Here is a 15,622-nt window from a genome sequence, read left to right on the forward strand (position 1 = left end):
TGCACAGGTGGTGGGTAAATTCATATACATGTTTATTTCATAGACTACTACTAGGGTAACTGCCCTTATGAGTCATTTTAAGCATAGACAATTATCCCATTTCAGAATCAAACTCTGCACCTTGTGTTTGTAAGGCAAGCACATTAACTATTATGCCACACCTAAACAAAATGCGGGTATGATGTGGTAGATGCAGCATGCAAGTCAGAAGCTACAGTTAGTTAAGACATGCTTTAAGAATATATATCCAAAGAATGCAAACAGTTCCAATAGATGTGAAACAGCAGCTGTTAAATCCATCCTTGAGAGATTTAATCTCATTTGGTCCTTTCACACACGAACTTTGGAACAGGAAAGACTGAATACTATCAACATGGATTTATTCTGCTATATGAGAGACAATGGCCCTTATACCACCACTAGACCAGGAGGAGATGGCAGGAAAGCATAAGACAGCTTTTGAAATATAATAGTCAAAGAAACAGAATAAGAAAAGGAGGTCTGCTGGCAAATTTCATAGGGCTCACTGGCTACAAGCCTTCTTCCTCTCTGTTGCACTATTAATAGACTCTTCAGGCTGGACAGCCATTGGAGAAGAATATAAAAAAAAAAAAAGAGGAGATTAGGGCTACTTCAATCATCCCAGATGTCACTTTAGGCTAAAAATAGATTTAAGACATCTGCCCTTTCACGGGGATACTCAATTCCATAAGGAAAGAAACTGACCTTCCCTCTCCTGTGTATTCTGCTGGTCAGGCAAGCAAACGAAAAGAACGTCCTTCCAAACAAACATTAAGAGTACCATTCCAGATTACTCCCAGTTCCAAAGTTAGACAGCTACGGAAACATATTCTGAACATCTAAAGCCTAAACTCAAGCTTCCAAAGCTAAACATTGCTTAACTTGCAGTCCTACTTCCCCTCAAGGTCCAGAGCTTTCAGAAGCACTGCAGTACAAGGATGCCTACTTAAATGCCAGTAGGCCAGAACAGATTTGTTAGGTTCAGAACAGGGGAGTACACCAATTTACCTCGTTACCTTTCGGTCACTCTTCTGTTCTCATGGTTTTCATGAAACATCTTGCTCCAGAAATGAATTTCCCAAAAACAATTGGCATTCAAATATGTACATACCTAAAAACTGCCTTCTGCAAACCAAGTTTAAAGAGGATCTGCAGGACAAGGTCCAGTATACTTTTAAATATGTCTACCTTTAAGTCCAGTACAATACATAGGACATGCAAAGTTCTTCTCGGAGTCAAAGCTGACAAAGTGCTGAACAGGGCCTTCTAACCAACTAATAAATTCACATTCCAAGGAGATGCTTTCTTCAAAAACTGGACAGAACAGCAATCACAGCAAATGTATTCCTCCCATCCCTAGGTTACACAACACCCACTATTTTCACGGTTTCCCCAACAAGGTTACATATGCAAAAGATCCTTCATAACTCCTGCAAATTTTTTTTTGACCTGCCATGTATATGGAGTGTTTGCCTGGTGGGCTTCCCAAACCACAGTATGGGGTGCCTTTTTCAGTTACTCATGTTACCCAGCCCTGTCAAGAGAAGTACCAAATAGCTTGGGGTGCACAAAAATGTAATCACAAGGTGTGGAGTCAATGGACTCAAAACAGAGGAAACACCATATCAATGTCCAAGAAATATTAATGGTGGCCCTGCCTCCGAAGGTATTCAGAGATTCAAAAACAAGGAGTCCCTCACCTGAACCAAGACAATGGTCACGAGGGACAAAAGTAGGAACACATGCCTTTTGCAGTCAAGCCATGCAAACTAGCATTGATTGTCAGGGTCTCCTACATTCACTTCAGAAACCACAGCAGTGTTAGGAAAGTTACAATTGTAATTACTCAAATTGCTTTCATCATTACACTTAAAGTATCAACTAAAATTACTCTTTAAAACACAATGGCTATGCCCAAGCATTAACCCAGATTAACATCAACTGTACAGTATTATTGTTTTTTCCCCCCTCCCCACAACCACCTAGTGGGATTACATAGACTCCTCTACTCTAAATTTTTAGTCTTCTCTTTTCTGTGAACCTATAGTACATACATTGGAACCTTACCCCTGCTCCAGGCACTTGTATTTTCAGTTTTGTATGTATGCCAACTATGTTATAAGAGTGTAAAATTCTGAACAAACTTAGTTTGTATCTTTCTCTTTCCTACTCTTCTACAAGTCAAATGTCAAACTAAACCACAGATATGTGCTTCTAGAACTACTATATTGCTAAAACTTGCACACATGATTTTTTTGTATGTTAGTTTCGACAATGTTAGACTACAGCAATAATGTATTTAATGTTTTAGTTTAAATGGACATGTATCCAGTTAGACTAGCCCAGTCAAAAAATGTAAAATAAACAAATGTTCCTTTTTGTAGTATTGGCATTTGAGACTTCTGCAGAAGGCCCAACTTGCACAACTTTTCACCCTCCACCCCTTCTGGCTGGGAGGACATCAACCACAAGTATGCTGTCATGCTGGTGAAAAGAGCATCTATCCACACCCTCTAGTTCCTTCTTCCCACTATCAGGTATGGGATGATACAAGAGCAGGACACACCCTAAGAGGTCTACAAGTAAGGGGTGGGATAGAGAAAATACTAGTACAATGAAGTCACTCAGACATCTATAATGCAAGTTCCTAACACAAATCTATGTTCACAGCTGTAATGGGTGGCAACATCTGGGAAGACTTCTATTGCTTATAGATCAGAAGATTGCCGAGCTTCAGAAGTTGTCTGTAGAAAACTCTGTAGCACGACTGTGGGGACTCCTGCCTAGCTGCAGAGGTAAATTTAAGAGTTATAAAACTTAGAGAAGTGCAGACAGATGACCAGATAACTGCTTTTAAAATGGCCATGCTGCTGAACTCCCAACTGAAAGCAATGTCGGCATCGCTGGCTCTTATGGAGTGGATGCCTACATACGCTGGTTAAGCCTGGTCACAGAAAAAAAAGAGCAAAGGGAGGCACTGAGCCTCAACTTTACAGATGACATGTGCATAGACTGTCCCGATTTCTTTAACCTTTGCAAAGGCTAGGGGAGACTTGCCAGATATCCTTCCATCTCAAGTTCCTTCAAGGTACAATTTCAGTTGCTTATGCCCTTTTATAGTGCAAGACCTTTTCCCCACAGAAAAGAACACAACACAAGGAGGGTTAAATGGCCTGATTTAGAAAGATGTCTGTTCACAAAATCACATCTTCATGTGAAGAGTGGGGTGTGGAGTGCTAACCCTGTCTATGTAAAAGGTAAAAAGGTGCATTTGAGAAAGGACCTGAAGTTTTAATTTCATTCCAAAATATTTACTTACTTTAATGCAAGCATTTGACAGATGCAGCAGCTGCTGGTCCAAGAGATGGCAAGTTAAAACTTCTAAACACATAGCGGAGGTCCCACTGAAGAAAGAATCTTCAAAAGCCTCGGATGGAAGACCACCTTAAGGAATCATTTTACTGGCAACAGTAAAGAGTGGGAATCCCAAACTATGTACACTACTACTGCAGTATATGTACCTTTGCATAGGCATAAGACTAATGTTCTACTCAAAGTGACTGCCTAGATGTTTTCCGAAGGAAGGATGCAAGACTCTCCCAAGGTCATGCTCACCTCCTGGATCAAGTATCATGCTTCCATGGCCCAACATGAACAAGATGTTATGACAGTTACAACCTGCCTGTCGATGTACCACAATTGTTGCCTTGTCTGCGAGGATATGCAGTGTCCCTGAATGCCAGGTCTCTGAAGATTTTCATGACAAAAATTACCCAGTCATCCCAATACTGACATGCTTCTTTCTAAGAGTTTTACACTAGGTCTCTTGAATCCTCAGTTTCCTTCAATAGGAATCCAGGCTACATCACAAGTCAGTGGCAACTATCGGAGTGTCTGGACTTGACTTAAAGTAACCCCCTTGTTGAAGATTTATCTACAGTATCTACCATGAGAGTTTTTTCTTGATAGAAGGCAATCTTTTCTTGTGACTAGAAAGAGCCTAGAGTTAACACCCTGCGACTTCTCTTCCTGCTCTTTACAGCATCATATAAAAGTCATGACAAAATACCATGGTTTCATAAGGATGTTAACATGCTTGTAACCTTCTTGCATGTGGGCAGAGGAGTTAATCAAAAAGCAAAGCTAAAAATCCTACTCTTATCTGTAAGGGCCATGGGAACCAGTCATGTCTCAGATTAGAAGTAGCAATGTGGAACCCTTTTCTTTTGCACAGTTACAGTTACTGGTACCATGTTAGCTTCTGCGGTGAAGCAAATGTATTCCTCTTGTCTGGTTGCTAGGGAGCAAAAGTTACTTGCCAGAGAATTTTCCAACAGGCTAGATTTGGGCAATTGTGCTCTCCAGTAACATTAAAGATGACAAAGGCCCAAGGATTTCAAGGCAAAAGTTAAATTCTCAAGTTTCCAGTAACAGTTGCATAAAAAGTTTGCAACTGAAACATCTTAAGAAGCAACATAAAATGACAAATTCTATGAGCAAGCCTTTATTTTGGCAAAAAAAAAAAAAAAATTCCAGTCCTTTCTGCAGATTACTAGTATGGTTTGTCCAGCTAAAACTGTTCCATAAAGAAGTCCCAAGATGGAACTCTGAAAATTAGCAACCATACTTGGCCCTGCTTCTGAAAGGGATTACTACCTTAGGAGATTCCCCATCACTGGCTTGTGTTAATGACTTATGCTTCTGAGTTGTGCATATCCTGCCATACCAGATACAAGACACTGCCTTCAGTTACCAAGATATGGGCATCAGAATCCGATGTCAAAAGGAAAGGTATCTGGGCCAAGTGGCTGCTACACTACTGTGTGCCAGTAGAACGGAGCCTCCTAAGGGGCATCGCCATATGTCATAAGCCTCAGCCAAAGTAGGGTTAATAGACCAGGGCTGCAAAAGTGCCTCACTGGACCTACGGTGGGCCTCCTGACTCTGTTAGCCTCCCAGGACTACTTCTGCCTTTATGCCTTTAAAAAGGCAGGACATCCATGGACAACTTTGATGTCACTGCAACCCAAATATAGGGTTCACTGCCAGTGGTGTACTGGCTAGACCTAGCACAAATGGGGAGGAGGGGACATTGTGCTCCAACCCTACACAGAAAAAAGCAGACTATGAACATTAAAGTCCAGTACTTTATTGCCAAAAGTAATGTCAACTTCTAGAGTTCGTAACTGTATCCAAGCCCAGACATCAAAAAAAAAAAAAAAAAAGTCTAGAATATCCCCCCAAAAATAATCATTTGTACTCTAAGACAAACTAGCTTGCCTGAAAAAAGCTCAATACTTCCTTGAGTCAAACTTTCCTGCAAGACAAAGAACTAAAAGATGGCATAGATAAACATTCCACCAATACTAATTAGATATCCAGATGGGACTGCACAAACCTGACCAGGAAAAAAACAACTTATGAAATAAAAAAACAGGACACGCTTAAACACTTTTGAAAGTCAAAGAACCATAAGTGTTACTATTTGGCAAAGTGGCACTTATCCACTTGGCAAAAACAAACACACATAACTCTATTTCAATGCATCTTTTCCTGGCAGTCTAAATTGGCCACGTGGCCTGATATGGTGTCAGACTTCAGATCAGAAGAATTGTTGGTTCAAGTTCTACCATGGTTGAACAAAATATATCATAATTTTACAAGGGCTAGGGGTGCAATGGATGACCCATCCGACTACGGCTCAGAAGAATGTAGGCCTGACTCCTGCCTGGCTCAAATGATAAATTTGGGGGATGTTGGTTTAAGGGTAGTATTCTTACTTTGGGTGTAAGAGGTCTCAGATTCAAATCCTGGACAAGTCCAGTATTTCAAAACAGCACCAGATTTAAAGACTTAAACCCTGCCTGTGATACAAATACAACCTGCATGAGATACAGGTATGCACCCAGAGACTACCCCTTCTCTGAATTGGCTCAAGTGCAACTTGGACAACTGGATTCAGAACAGTAAAATTAATCCTATATTTGGTAGTTAGGTCTTTAATAAACATAGGTAGTCTACAAAGTGTTCTACCTCTCAGGCCCCTGCTTTCAAATGTTCCATCTACCAGACCCCTGCTTACAGTGCTTAAGGACACCAGAACTGGTCAGATTTGGAATACATGACTAGGCTCAAAAAAACCCTTGTGGTAGTCAACCTAGTAAACACTTATGAACATCTTTCTACTGCACTTGAACAGTTTGACAGAAGGACTCGAAATCATGGCATTTTCATAATGAAATGCACAAACAGTACAATACATCTTTAAGCAGTCTTTCCAGAACAAGTTGGATTTGTGTCTCATGCACAACTTTTATGCAAGTAAATATTACTTTAGTACTCCAATACACTTGTAAATAGACTAATCACTGCAACAGCTGATCCATTTATCCACAATCCCCCTCTCATTTTTGCACATGGGGTTGGGATGCCATCTCAGTGATATATAATCATAAAAATTCAGCAAGCAATAGTATCAAACCACTCAAGGCAGCTATAATTTAGTCTAAAGAACGCGATTTTCAGCAACCAAAATCCTGCAGTACTGTTTATTAAAAGAAGCATGCAAAGTAGCACAGCATAATACGCTCATAAGAGAGATAGCAAGATAGAAAACACAATTCTGTTAAAAAATTTACATATGCAAAACAGAACTTACCCTCGGGATTCAGACTTCTCATGCTTTTGGTCTTTGAAGCATTGTATGGCCGGACTTGAATTTGGTGTTCCAATATTGAATCAGGGAACCGTTCAAAGAAAACTTCATTAACAGCCATGTCAAATGTTGGTATTACTTCCTACATCAAGGGAAAGCATGCGAATTTACTAAAGCCATAAAAGATTTAGTCCAACTGCTAACAGTAACCTCCCCTTAATCAGACACAAAAGCAGGATGATGAACAAAAGCCCAAACCCTTGACAATGGGAGGGTCAACATAATACCCCAAAAAATTTTAAAGCATTAAAACGTTCAGTCAACAAAAGACAAAGAAAAGTGTACTTTTCAACTTCCTCATCTGTCAACATGAAGGTTGAAACAGTCTGCCATTGCCATCAGGTTACTGGTTATGGTTGCAATATCGTGTGAATTATTTTGGGAAAGACCATTATAAATCTCCTAAAGCACTAGATCTCAAGTCATCTCTCCCATGGTTCAGCAGGATAAAGCATTGACTGCAATCCCTCTTACACAATCTACAACCGGCACTGTACAGAAAAACAAACAAAGGGAGGGTAGGAACAAGCAGCCCCAGGAGTATACAAATACTTGCAAATGGAGACAGTTATGCAAACTGTTGTATCAGCACCCACTGGTGTTACAGCATGTGCACATATATACTTACACACTTGCCAGGACTGTACATCTCTCTCTACATGCTGCAGCAGCAATCATGTGCTGAAGCAAGCACATGCTCTGGAGAAGGCGCACCAAATTATGTGGTACTTAATCTACAATTTGCTGGGTAGATTAACAGAGTGATCTGGCCTTCCGAATGAGTGGCCGAGTAATCAAGGAGCCTCAATCCTCACCACTGGCAACAGTGAGTGGCACACACAATGGGAGGATGACAAGTACACACACACACACACACACACACACACACACACACACACACACACACACACAGTAAAGTGCAATTTCCCTTAAGAGCACACAGAGAACAGTCAGTCTGGGGCTGGTTTCTCCCTCTTAATCCAGATCCCCAATAAGACTCCCCACTGGCACAGCTATAGGGTTAAGATTGCAGTTGGAGTCAAGCCAAGACCTCCACCACCTTCTCTGTCCAACCAGTGCTTTGAGTCCCTGCCCAAGTAGCTGACAGACGCATAGATTTGATTTTTAAAACAGACACTCCTGGGAAATGCTGGCACAGGTTTACTAGCTATGTCCCCTTCTGCCAGACTACAAGGTAGTTACCACTGCCACCAACCCCTACTTATCAGCTACTGTAAAGGCCCTTACAAAAGTGTGACCAATCCTACCGTGTAGTGTTACTATTATCCAAATGGTAGTTTTTGACCAAGAGCAAGGCTATTTAGGAGTGGCCTGTAAAGTGTTACCAAATACATGTGCAAGTACACTAAGAGCTTAAATATCTCTCACAAATATCAACCACAAAGATAGGTTTAATAATGAATAAAACAATATGCAGAGAGCAGTTAATTCAAAGTTCAGAATCACAAGGAAATATTTTAAAACATTGCAAGACAGTCTCAAGTACAGAAAACACCCAGACTATTCTTTACTAGATTTCTGTCTAGATCTAAAAAAATTACTGTAATCTGGTTGCTTAATATTAGCAAAGCAAGTGCAGATGGTGACGATTCCAGGTCAAACACAAAATACCCAGTCTCTCAGTTCTTACATTAAATAATAAACATTACTGCTGGATTAGCGTGGAAACACAAAATACCCAGTCTCTCAGTTCTTACATTAAATAATAAACATTACTGCTGGATTAGCGTGGATGACACTGTCACCAGACTTCAGTTCCCAGGCTAAACGGATAACAGAATTTTAACATCGCTGTGTGAGAAGTACACATCTCCCAGCAGTTTGCAGAACTTGGAATTTGTAAAATAAAATGCTTTTACATTTGAGACCTAGTAATTATTTGTTTCAGCCAATAGAAAAACGTCTAGCTCTAGACATTGTGCCTGCTTGCTGCACTGAAACAGAGATAACACAATCATAAAACCACTAATTTGAATGCATTTTCTTGATGTTTTGCAAGTTAAATGCTACGTTCCAACTTCTACTATTAAAACATACATTTGCACAGGTACATAGTTATATACATTTTTGTTCTTTTCCAGTAGGGTACACTGTGGACATATTTGAAGCTTAGTACTGTACAAACCCTGTTCAACACACACCTACACCAGTAGTTTAATATACACAACATATAGGTTTCTTACATTTGTAAGACAAGCATATGAATCATATTAATATTCACAAATCACATATGATTTACAAAATCCCAAATAGCTGGGCTGGCAGTGTCACAACTGACCGACAGACAGAGACAGCATATTTGAGGGCAGTTAGTGTTTGATGGAGTAAAATTTTGTTTGTGATTCAGGTTAAGTTAAATGGAGAAAAGGGTAATCCGAGAACATTATACCATAGCGGTTCTAAGCTCTGTTCAACACATACTGCAGCTAATGACAAAGGCCTGCAGGTCAGAATTTGAGGGAGTGAAAGGAATATTAGAGAGAAAGAAAAATGAAGTTTGGGCAGGCAAACTTACCAGAGTCCCCAGATTAGACCATTTATTTATTTTTTGCCTCACCTAATAGTTGCCAGATGAACAAATTTAAGTACACTTCTGAACTTGGAATTGTTTGCTTGTTTATTTTATGTGAGCCTAAAACTTTGAGAATCGTGGCAGTTTGTGTTTACTAAATTTCTGTACTCGTTTTGTGCAGTGAAAGCCTTTCCTACCCCTTGGCTGGAATGCTCTTAAAAATATTCTAGTTCTCTTTTCATAACAATCTACTTCCTGAAAAGCCATAGTTCACTCCACTGGTCCAAAGTAGTGAAGAGGAATTGCTAATGTAGCTTGGGTTCTGTATCCCCCTTACACAGCAAAGTCAATAATATATTCAATCTGGCAAGCATTGCACTGCTGCACAGATGCACTCAGCCTGATAACCTTTCAAGGAGAAGTTATCTAAGCAGGTATTGCACGAGGTACAAGTGGGAAAGCAGACACCAAAAAATGCCTACATGGCCATATGGAAAAAGCTGTCAGTTTAGTGTAGTACCCAGGGGTATTTCACCCATTGAAGTTGGAGAACACAAATTCTTGCAGGGCCCAAAAGGAAGTGTTCATAGTGGATACATGTTACGGGTCAGTAAAATATCCATCTTTCAGCTATTATACAGTGCATATCTATTACCCCCCCCCCACACTAATGTTTCTGCTATTGAGCAGCTCCTTAACTGGGTCTTGCACCTGAACTCCACCCCAGTCAGAAACTGGTGCATCCTTATTTTCACTATGGAAAAGCCACATCTGGACCATTTCAAACCTAGTGCCAGACATTAGGTTATGGAAACGTATTCAGATGGGCATTACACCCCCCAGAATATCTAGCCTACAAACAAGTGTGTGCAAGAGCCTTGCATGGTGTGTTTTAATGGGACAGTAAAGCCTTAGAACCGATCACTCAACCAAGTCTAACATGGTATCAGAACTGCACTGAGCCAAGCTATAGCTTGTTGTGCTTTAGCTAGATTCCTAGAGCAGTGTGTGTGTGTGTGTGTGTGTGTGTGGGGGCACTTGATGGACATATAAGATACTGCATTGAAAAGTCCAAATCAACTTTTCTTATCTCTACCAGGCAAACAAGGTAGACTTACCACAACATACCATATCAAAATGGCAGGTTAAGTGTGCTGCATATTTAGTCATGGAAACCGTGGAGGAGATGGCCAGGTGAAGTGTTTTAGTTACTGCAGAAGTAATCTTGAATGGCAGAACCAAGTAGCAGCCACCTGGACATCTACCCATTCTTTTCCCCAGCATGAGAAGTTTGTTAATCTAGGAGAAGGCAGGATTTACAATAGTTCTACAGGGCATGCTACACCCACCACCTTTGTTTACACCAGGTGGTGTAACAGACCGCTTTAGTGCTTTTCCACTGGTAATTAATACCGCTAATGATGCAATCCTTAAGATTGCCACAGTACAATTTGTGTGACCACACGAACTATTTAAACAACTGAAGGACCAGTTCTGCAGTGCATGTTCCTCCCTCCTAGTTCATTAGTAAAACCAATCGTAGGCAGTTCTTTCATGCCTACCCCATTCTAAATGGAAAGCCATTATCTCCTGAGTTTTTCTAGACCCTTGGCAGTTATAACCTCTTAAGAGTTGGAAGTGAACCCCTTTTGAACTCTGACCCCTTGCTCCCATCTTAAGCACACTGATGGGGACTTAAAAGAACTTAAAAATCTTTTAGCTAAATGTCAGACCCATATCCCGGGCTAGGAGAGGAATCCAGCTTCCTCCTGGGAAGTCTAAATGCTCAGAGTCAGGAATGGTACCTGGACAGCCAGTTCTTAAGGCTAATGCATACTTAAGTTATTTTCTTGCACATTTCAAGCTGTGCCTGCAGTGGGGGTGTAAAAATATTGTGTAGGTGTTGACCATACCCAGTTTAGTCCAGTATCTGTTGCCACAGCATACACTCATTAGCATCTACTTTTTGGGATCAGTGCATTAGTGTACCAGGCTGGGGACAGCAAAATGGGGAATCCCAATACTATTCATAAATACCTTCTCATAGCTTAGTTTAACTAAAATGGACAGGTATGCATACGTTATTTGTAATGTTTGCAATACATGAGCATCAGCAGATTTCCCAAACCGCTGTTGATGAAAAAGCTTGAAACTACACCCATAATGGCCACAAAGAGTAATCAGCATAAATTTATTATTTACAGATGCAAAGGAACAGTGGTTAAGGTATACAGCAATCTTCTCAGCCACGGCAAAGCAAGAAGGCATCTGCCACACTTTCTTTAAAGAGGGAGAGGACCATGCATTCTCCCAAATGGCATGCAGACTAATTTTGGGCATCAGCTCATCTCCTGAAGGATCCTAACCACAAATGTTTTCCTTAATCCTAAGCTCCAAAAGAAGCACAGTTGAAAAACAGTATTTACTTCCTGTAGGATGTTATACCCCATATAAACTAGAGCCTCTTGCCAAGACTGCATCCTATATGCACAGGGGATAGAACCACAATGACCAAAAGGACCTTAGTTTTTTCATGCGTCAAAGCACAACCTACCTGACGACAGCAGCAACACATGTGCCAACAAAAGACTTCCAAAGGATTTAGGGTAGTGCCATTAGTTTGAGAAGCCCAGTTTCACTAAAAGCATATTTGATCTGTACAACCCACTTGTGAAGTTCTTTGTCAGGAAATGTGACAGGTCTGCTGTCAAGACAGGAAAACAGTAAGAACTGCCTGCCACACTAGCAATCACACTTGCACTACATGGTCACCACCCAGAATCTAATGCAGCAGGTATGTTTACACAAGTGTGCTGCTATCCCCAAGTTAGACAAAGCATCTAGTCCTCTTCAGAAAAGGAAAATGAATGGAAGAGTAAAATACTTTGCTTCATAAAAGGCACTATACGGCTTATTGCTCCTTTGGAGAAAGGCATAGTCTAATCTGGTCCAAAAGCTTTCAGCTCACGAGAGGTGTTACTTTCTGGAAGACAACCCAACATAAGACATGGAAGTCAATGACCACAACCAAAATCTACCAACCTATAGTCCCATGGCTAGTCCTGTAGGACTGCAGCCCACTGTGCCAGCAGCCATACTTTTAAGAGTCATATGTGGAACTGGAAGGCAACTTTGATGTTTGATAACCCTACTAATATTACAAGGGAGTGTCTTGGAAAACTGGGTGAGGTGGCATAACTCCCCATGGTAGTAAACACGTCTATTTTCAAAGACTTCAAACCAGGTCCTAGAAGGCCAACTGAAAGATGACAGTGGAAAGACTGACCTATCCAAAATGACCTGCCTGACTTCATCCAGAAGAAATGCCCAATCCACTCTATCCAAGGCATATATACACTCGATACTGCTCACCAAATCATTGCACTAGCACAACCAAAACATGGGCTTATATGAAAACCTGCCAAAGACGCACAAGTTTTACGCACCATACATGACACCAGTTTTACAATCACATGCCAATTTCCCAAAAGTCTGACTTGCTAGGTAGGATTAAAATATGTGAAGAGACCAGTAATTAGATAGAAGAGAAAAGGCCTCGTGCCCAATGCATCCAGTGTCATGAATGACTTAAACCTCATACTGGACCAAAACTATCACAAATGGGATTGTGCCCTAGGTGCACAAATCAGGCTCTTCCTCACTTTGCTAGGTGTCTGCAGAAAGCACAAGCCTTTGAGTGATAGCAGAGGAACCTAGATTAAAGGCAGCAAAAATGGAATGTTTCATACATGCTGCATGGGGTAGTGGAGAGGCAAATGGCAAAGGCTTCACATTCCTCCTCCCAAATACTTGTTCCTGAAAAGAATGTAGGATGGAGCAGGCCTATTAAAAAATGGGACTACAGAACCTCCAACTCGCCACAGGGGCAGGAGGAGGAGCATGAGGGTATCTGAAAAAGGAAAAGGAGGTAAGGCTTCACTATCGTTAAGGAATCTCTACATCCTCAGAATCCCCTTCTCAGTGTGAAATTGGCAGTGAATGGCTACTACTTCCCCAATACCCAGTAAAAGAGTAGCCCAAGACCTTGAGTGATTAACAGAAAAGTGAGGGAAGTGCACACCAGACCTGGCATAGTCTGGAGTCTTTCATACTCATGTGAAAATGGACGACTCAAGGGAATCCTCCACAAGGAGGAATCCCACAGGCTGAACAGCATATACATAGCCATTGTTTAAGATGTTCCCATGTTCACATGGCATGAAAAGGTAAGAGTCAAAACTTAAAGTACTCAACAGGGAAGGGAGTCTGACTCTAGGTCAAAGGAACAAACTATAATCTACAGCATGACAAAGGATCCCCCAATGGCAGACTAAAGCAATCTCTGAACATTACATGGCCTGCCAAGGTCACACCAAGGAATCTCAAGTATACAAGAGGGATGGTTTTGGTGAGGGTACCTTGGGATCTACTTTCCCACAGGTAAATATAGCTTGGAGGAAAGATCTAGTGTAGGTCAGTATGCCTGTAATAGCTCTACTAGTCACACAAGTAAAAGGACCAACCAGCTGACCAGTGTCCAACATCTCTATTCCCCCTTTTCTGCTGGTTCAGTACTGACCTGGGATTGTGAAAAAGACTTCTGCCAATCTGTGCTAAAAACACTATGGACAACAGTGACTTGCAGCGACTACATGCAAAGCTTTTTTTCCACATCTATTGGTGGCTAGGTTGAAGCACTGGCACTTCTTGGCAATGATTCAGGTTCGACTAGTCAATCAAGGAAACACTTTGAAGGCTTGTCCATTTCGTTATAAACACCTTTCCTGAGACAACCATTGGCTTAAGACCCGAACATACGACGTTGGTAGAAAAAAGTGAAGAGCAATGGCAGAGTACTCCTGCAATCCTGCATATATGTCATCACAACACACATAGATCTGAAATGCCTTCTCCACCCTGCCACATGTACAGGGGCTGGAGGTGAAGAACATGCTGAACTGGGGCTATCAAGAGGAAATCCACCAAAGGAGATGTTCACATGTGGATTAGTATGTTCACATTTAAATTCTACTATCCATAAGAGGAGACCACCACTGTTCAGCTATTAGTTCTGCTGCCTTTGTATTATATTTTTGTTCCTCTCTGACAAAGCAAGCTTTGAACCGGGCAGACCTGCAGGTTCTTCGAAAATGCTGTGTACATTTTCACATATCCCTACAGATAAAAATTTCCCTTTGGGTCTACTAACAAAAGAAGCTGCATCTCCAAACCATTACTGGCTTGCAGTATATCTGACTAGTCCTTATTCACATAGAACAACTTCATTTTTTTTTTAATAGGAGCTGCTGTGTCATAACGCCTCTCCAGCCTAAACTAGCACCATGATTCTTCAATGCTTAGATTAATGCAGTTCAAAAGGTCCTTTACCCAACCAATGTGGAAAAATGGTTGTAGCTTTGAACCTAATAAACTTCAGGTGTAAATTACTAGTTGACAAAGAGTAGCTTTGATTTGCCACTGCATACAGATGAAACTGTGCTAAAGTAACAGTTCTCTGTATTCCTTTTTTCTGCAAGTTTGATGCCTTCGATCCGAGACTATGGCTGAAAGGGGGTCCAAATTTCCTCACTTGCACAGCTAAAGAAAAAAGAAACACACAAGTGATCATTTCTTATCCAGGAAATGAAAAGCTGCTCCAGAATGCCTACAGTATACTTTTGCAAGTACTATTTACAGCAAACCACTAAATTCTAATACAAAATCCCAGGCATCAAGACCCTTGATGGCCAAAAGGCCTGGAGCAGAGCTTGTATAGTGAACACATGAATCAAACACTTAACATGTCTAAAGATGATTAGAGCAGTGAATAAAACAGCAACTACTTTTGCCGCTTGTTCTTACCTGTGGATAGCAAACCAGCTGTCTGTAGAGCTCTGCGTCAAATGAGTTCAGGTGATCACAGTTGACATTCAAAAAGGGTTCACCAACTAAATTAATCTAAATGATAAAACAAAGTTAGTAAAGTCTTCATTCGAAGCATTAAAATTTCCCAGTTTCATCTTTGAAATTCATATCCTACCTCCTCAAGACGCTGCAAATAAAGGGGCTCATTCAAATCTAAGCCAATGTTCTCCTCCTCTTTAGCAGATGGATCAATAAAACGATGAAGAAATCTCTGTACAACGAGAATGAAAGGTTTAAGTTGAATTTCAATAAGCAGAGTTTGATAAAATGACATCCATATTATTTACACACACACAGGCACACAGACTATATCATGAGCTGCCTGTGGACACCCTTACTACTAAACAGGTGTTAGAGGTCCCAGATGGCATCTAACTGCAGATACAGGATTCTCACAAAGCAAATATTAGTGCACAATAAAATCTTGT

At 40.9% G+C, this 15,622-nt stretch overlaps 1 protein-coding gene across 2 annotated transcripts in view; it reads right to left on the reverse strand.

Annotated features, from left to right (window-relative positions):
- Positions 1–15,622, reverse strand: part of MCM4 (minichromosome maintenance complex component 4) — a 314,512-nt gene that overhangs the window by 224,978 nt on the left and 73,912 nt on the right. For both annotated transcript variants that reach the window (XM_044065228.1, XM_044065227.1), the window contains exons 6-8: positions 15,310–15,405; positions 15,132–15,227; positions 6,680–6,818 (exon numbers count right to left, since the gene is read on the reverse strand). In XM_044065228.1, coding sequence (XP_043921163.1) covers positions 6,680–6,818; positions 15,132–15,227; positions 15,310–15,405 — 331 coding nt within the window. The remainder of the gene's footprint in view (positions 1–6,679; positions 6,819–15,131; positions 15,228–15,309; positions 15,406–15,622) is intronic.

The sequence above is a fragment of the Protopterus annectens genome, chromosome 3.part0 (genome assembly GCF_019279795.1).
Source record: "Protopterus annectens isolate FY-2018-M chromosome 3.part0, PAN1.0, whole genome shotgun sequence".
Taxonomy (NCBI): Eukaryota; Metazoa; Chordata; order Ceratodontiformes; family Protopteridae; genus Protopterus; species Protopterus annectens.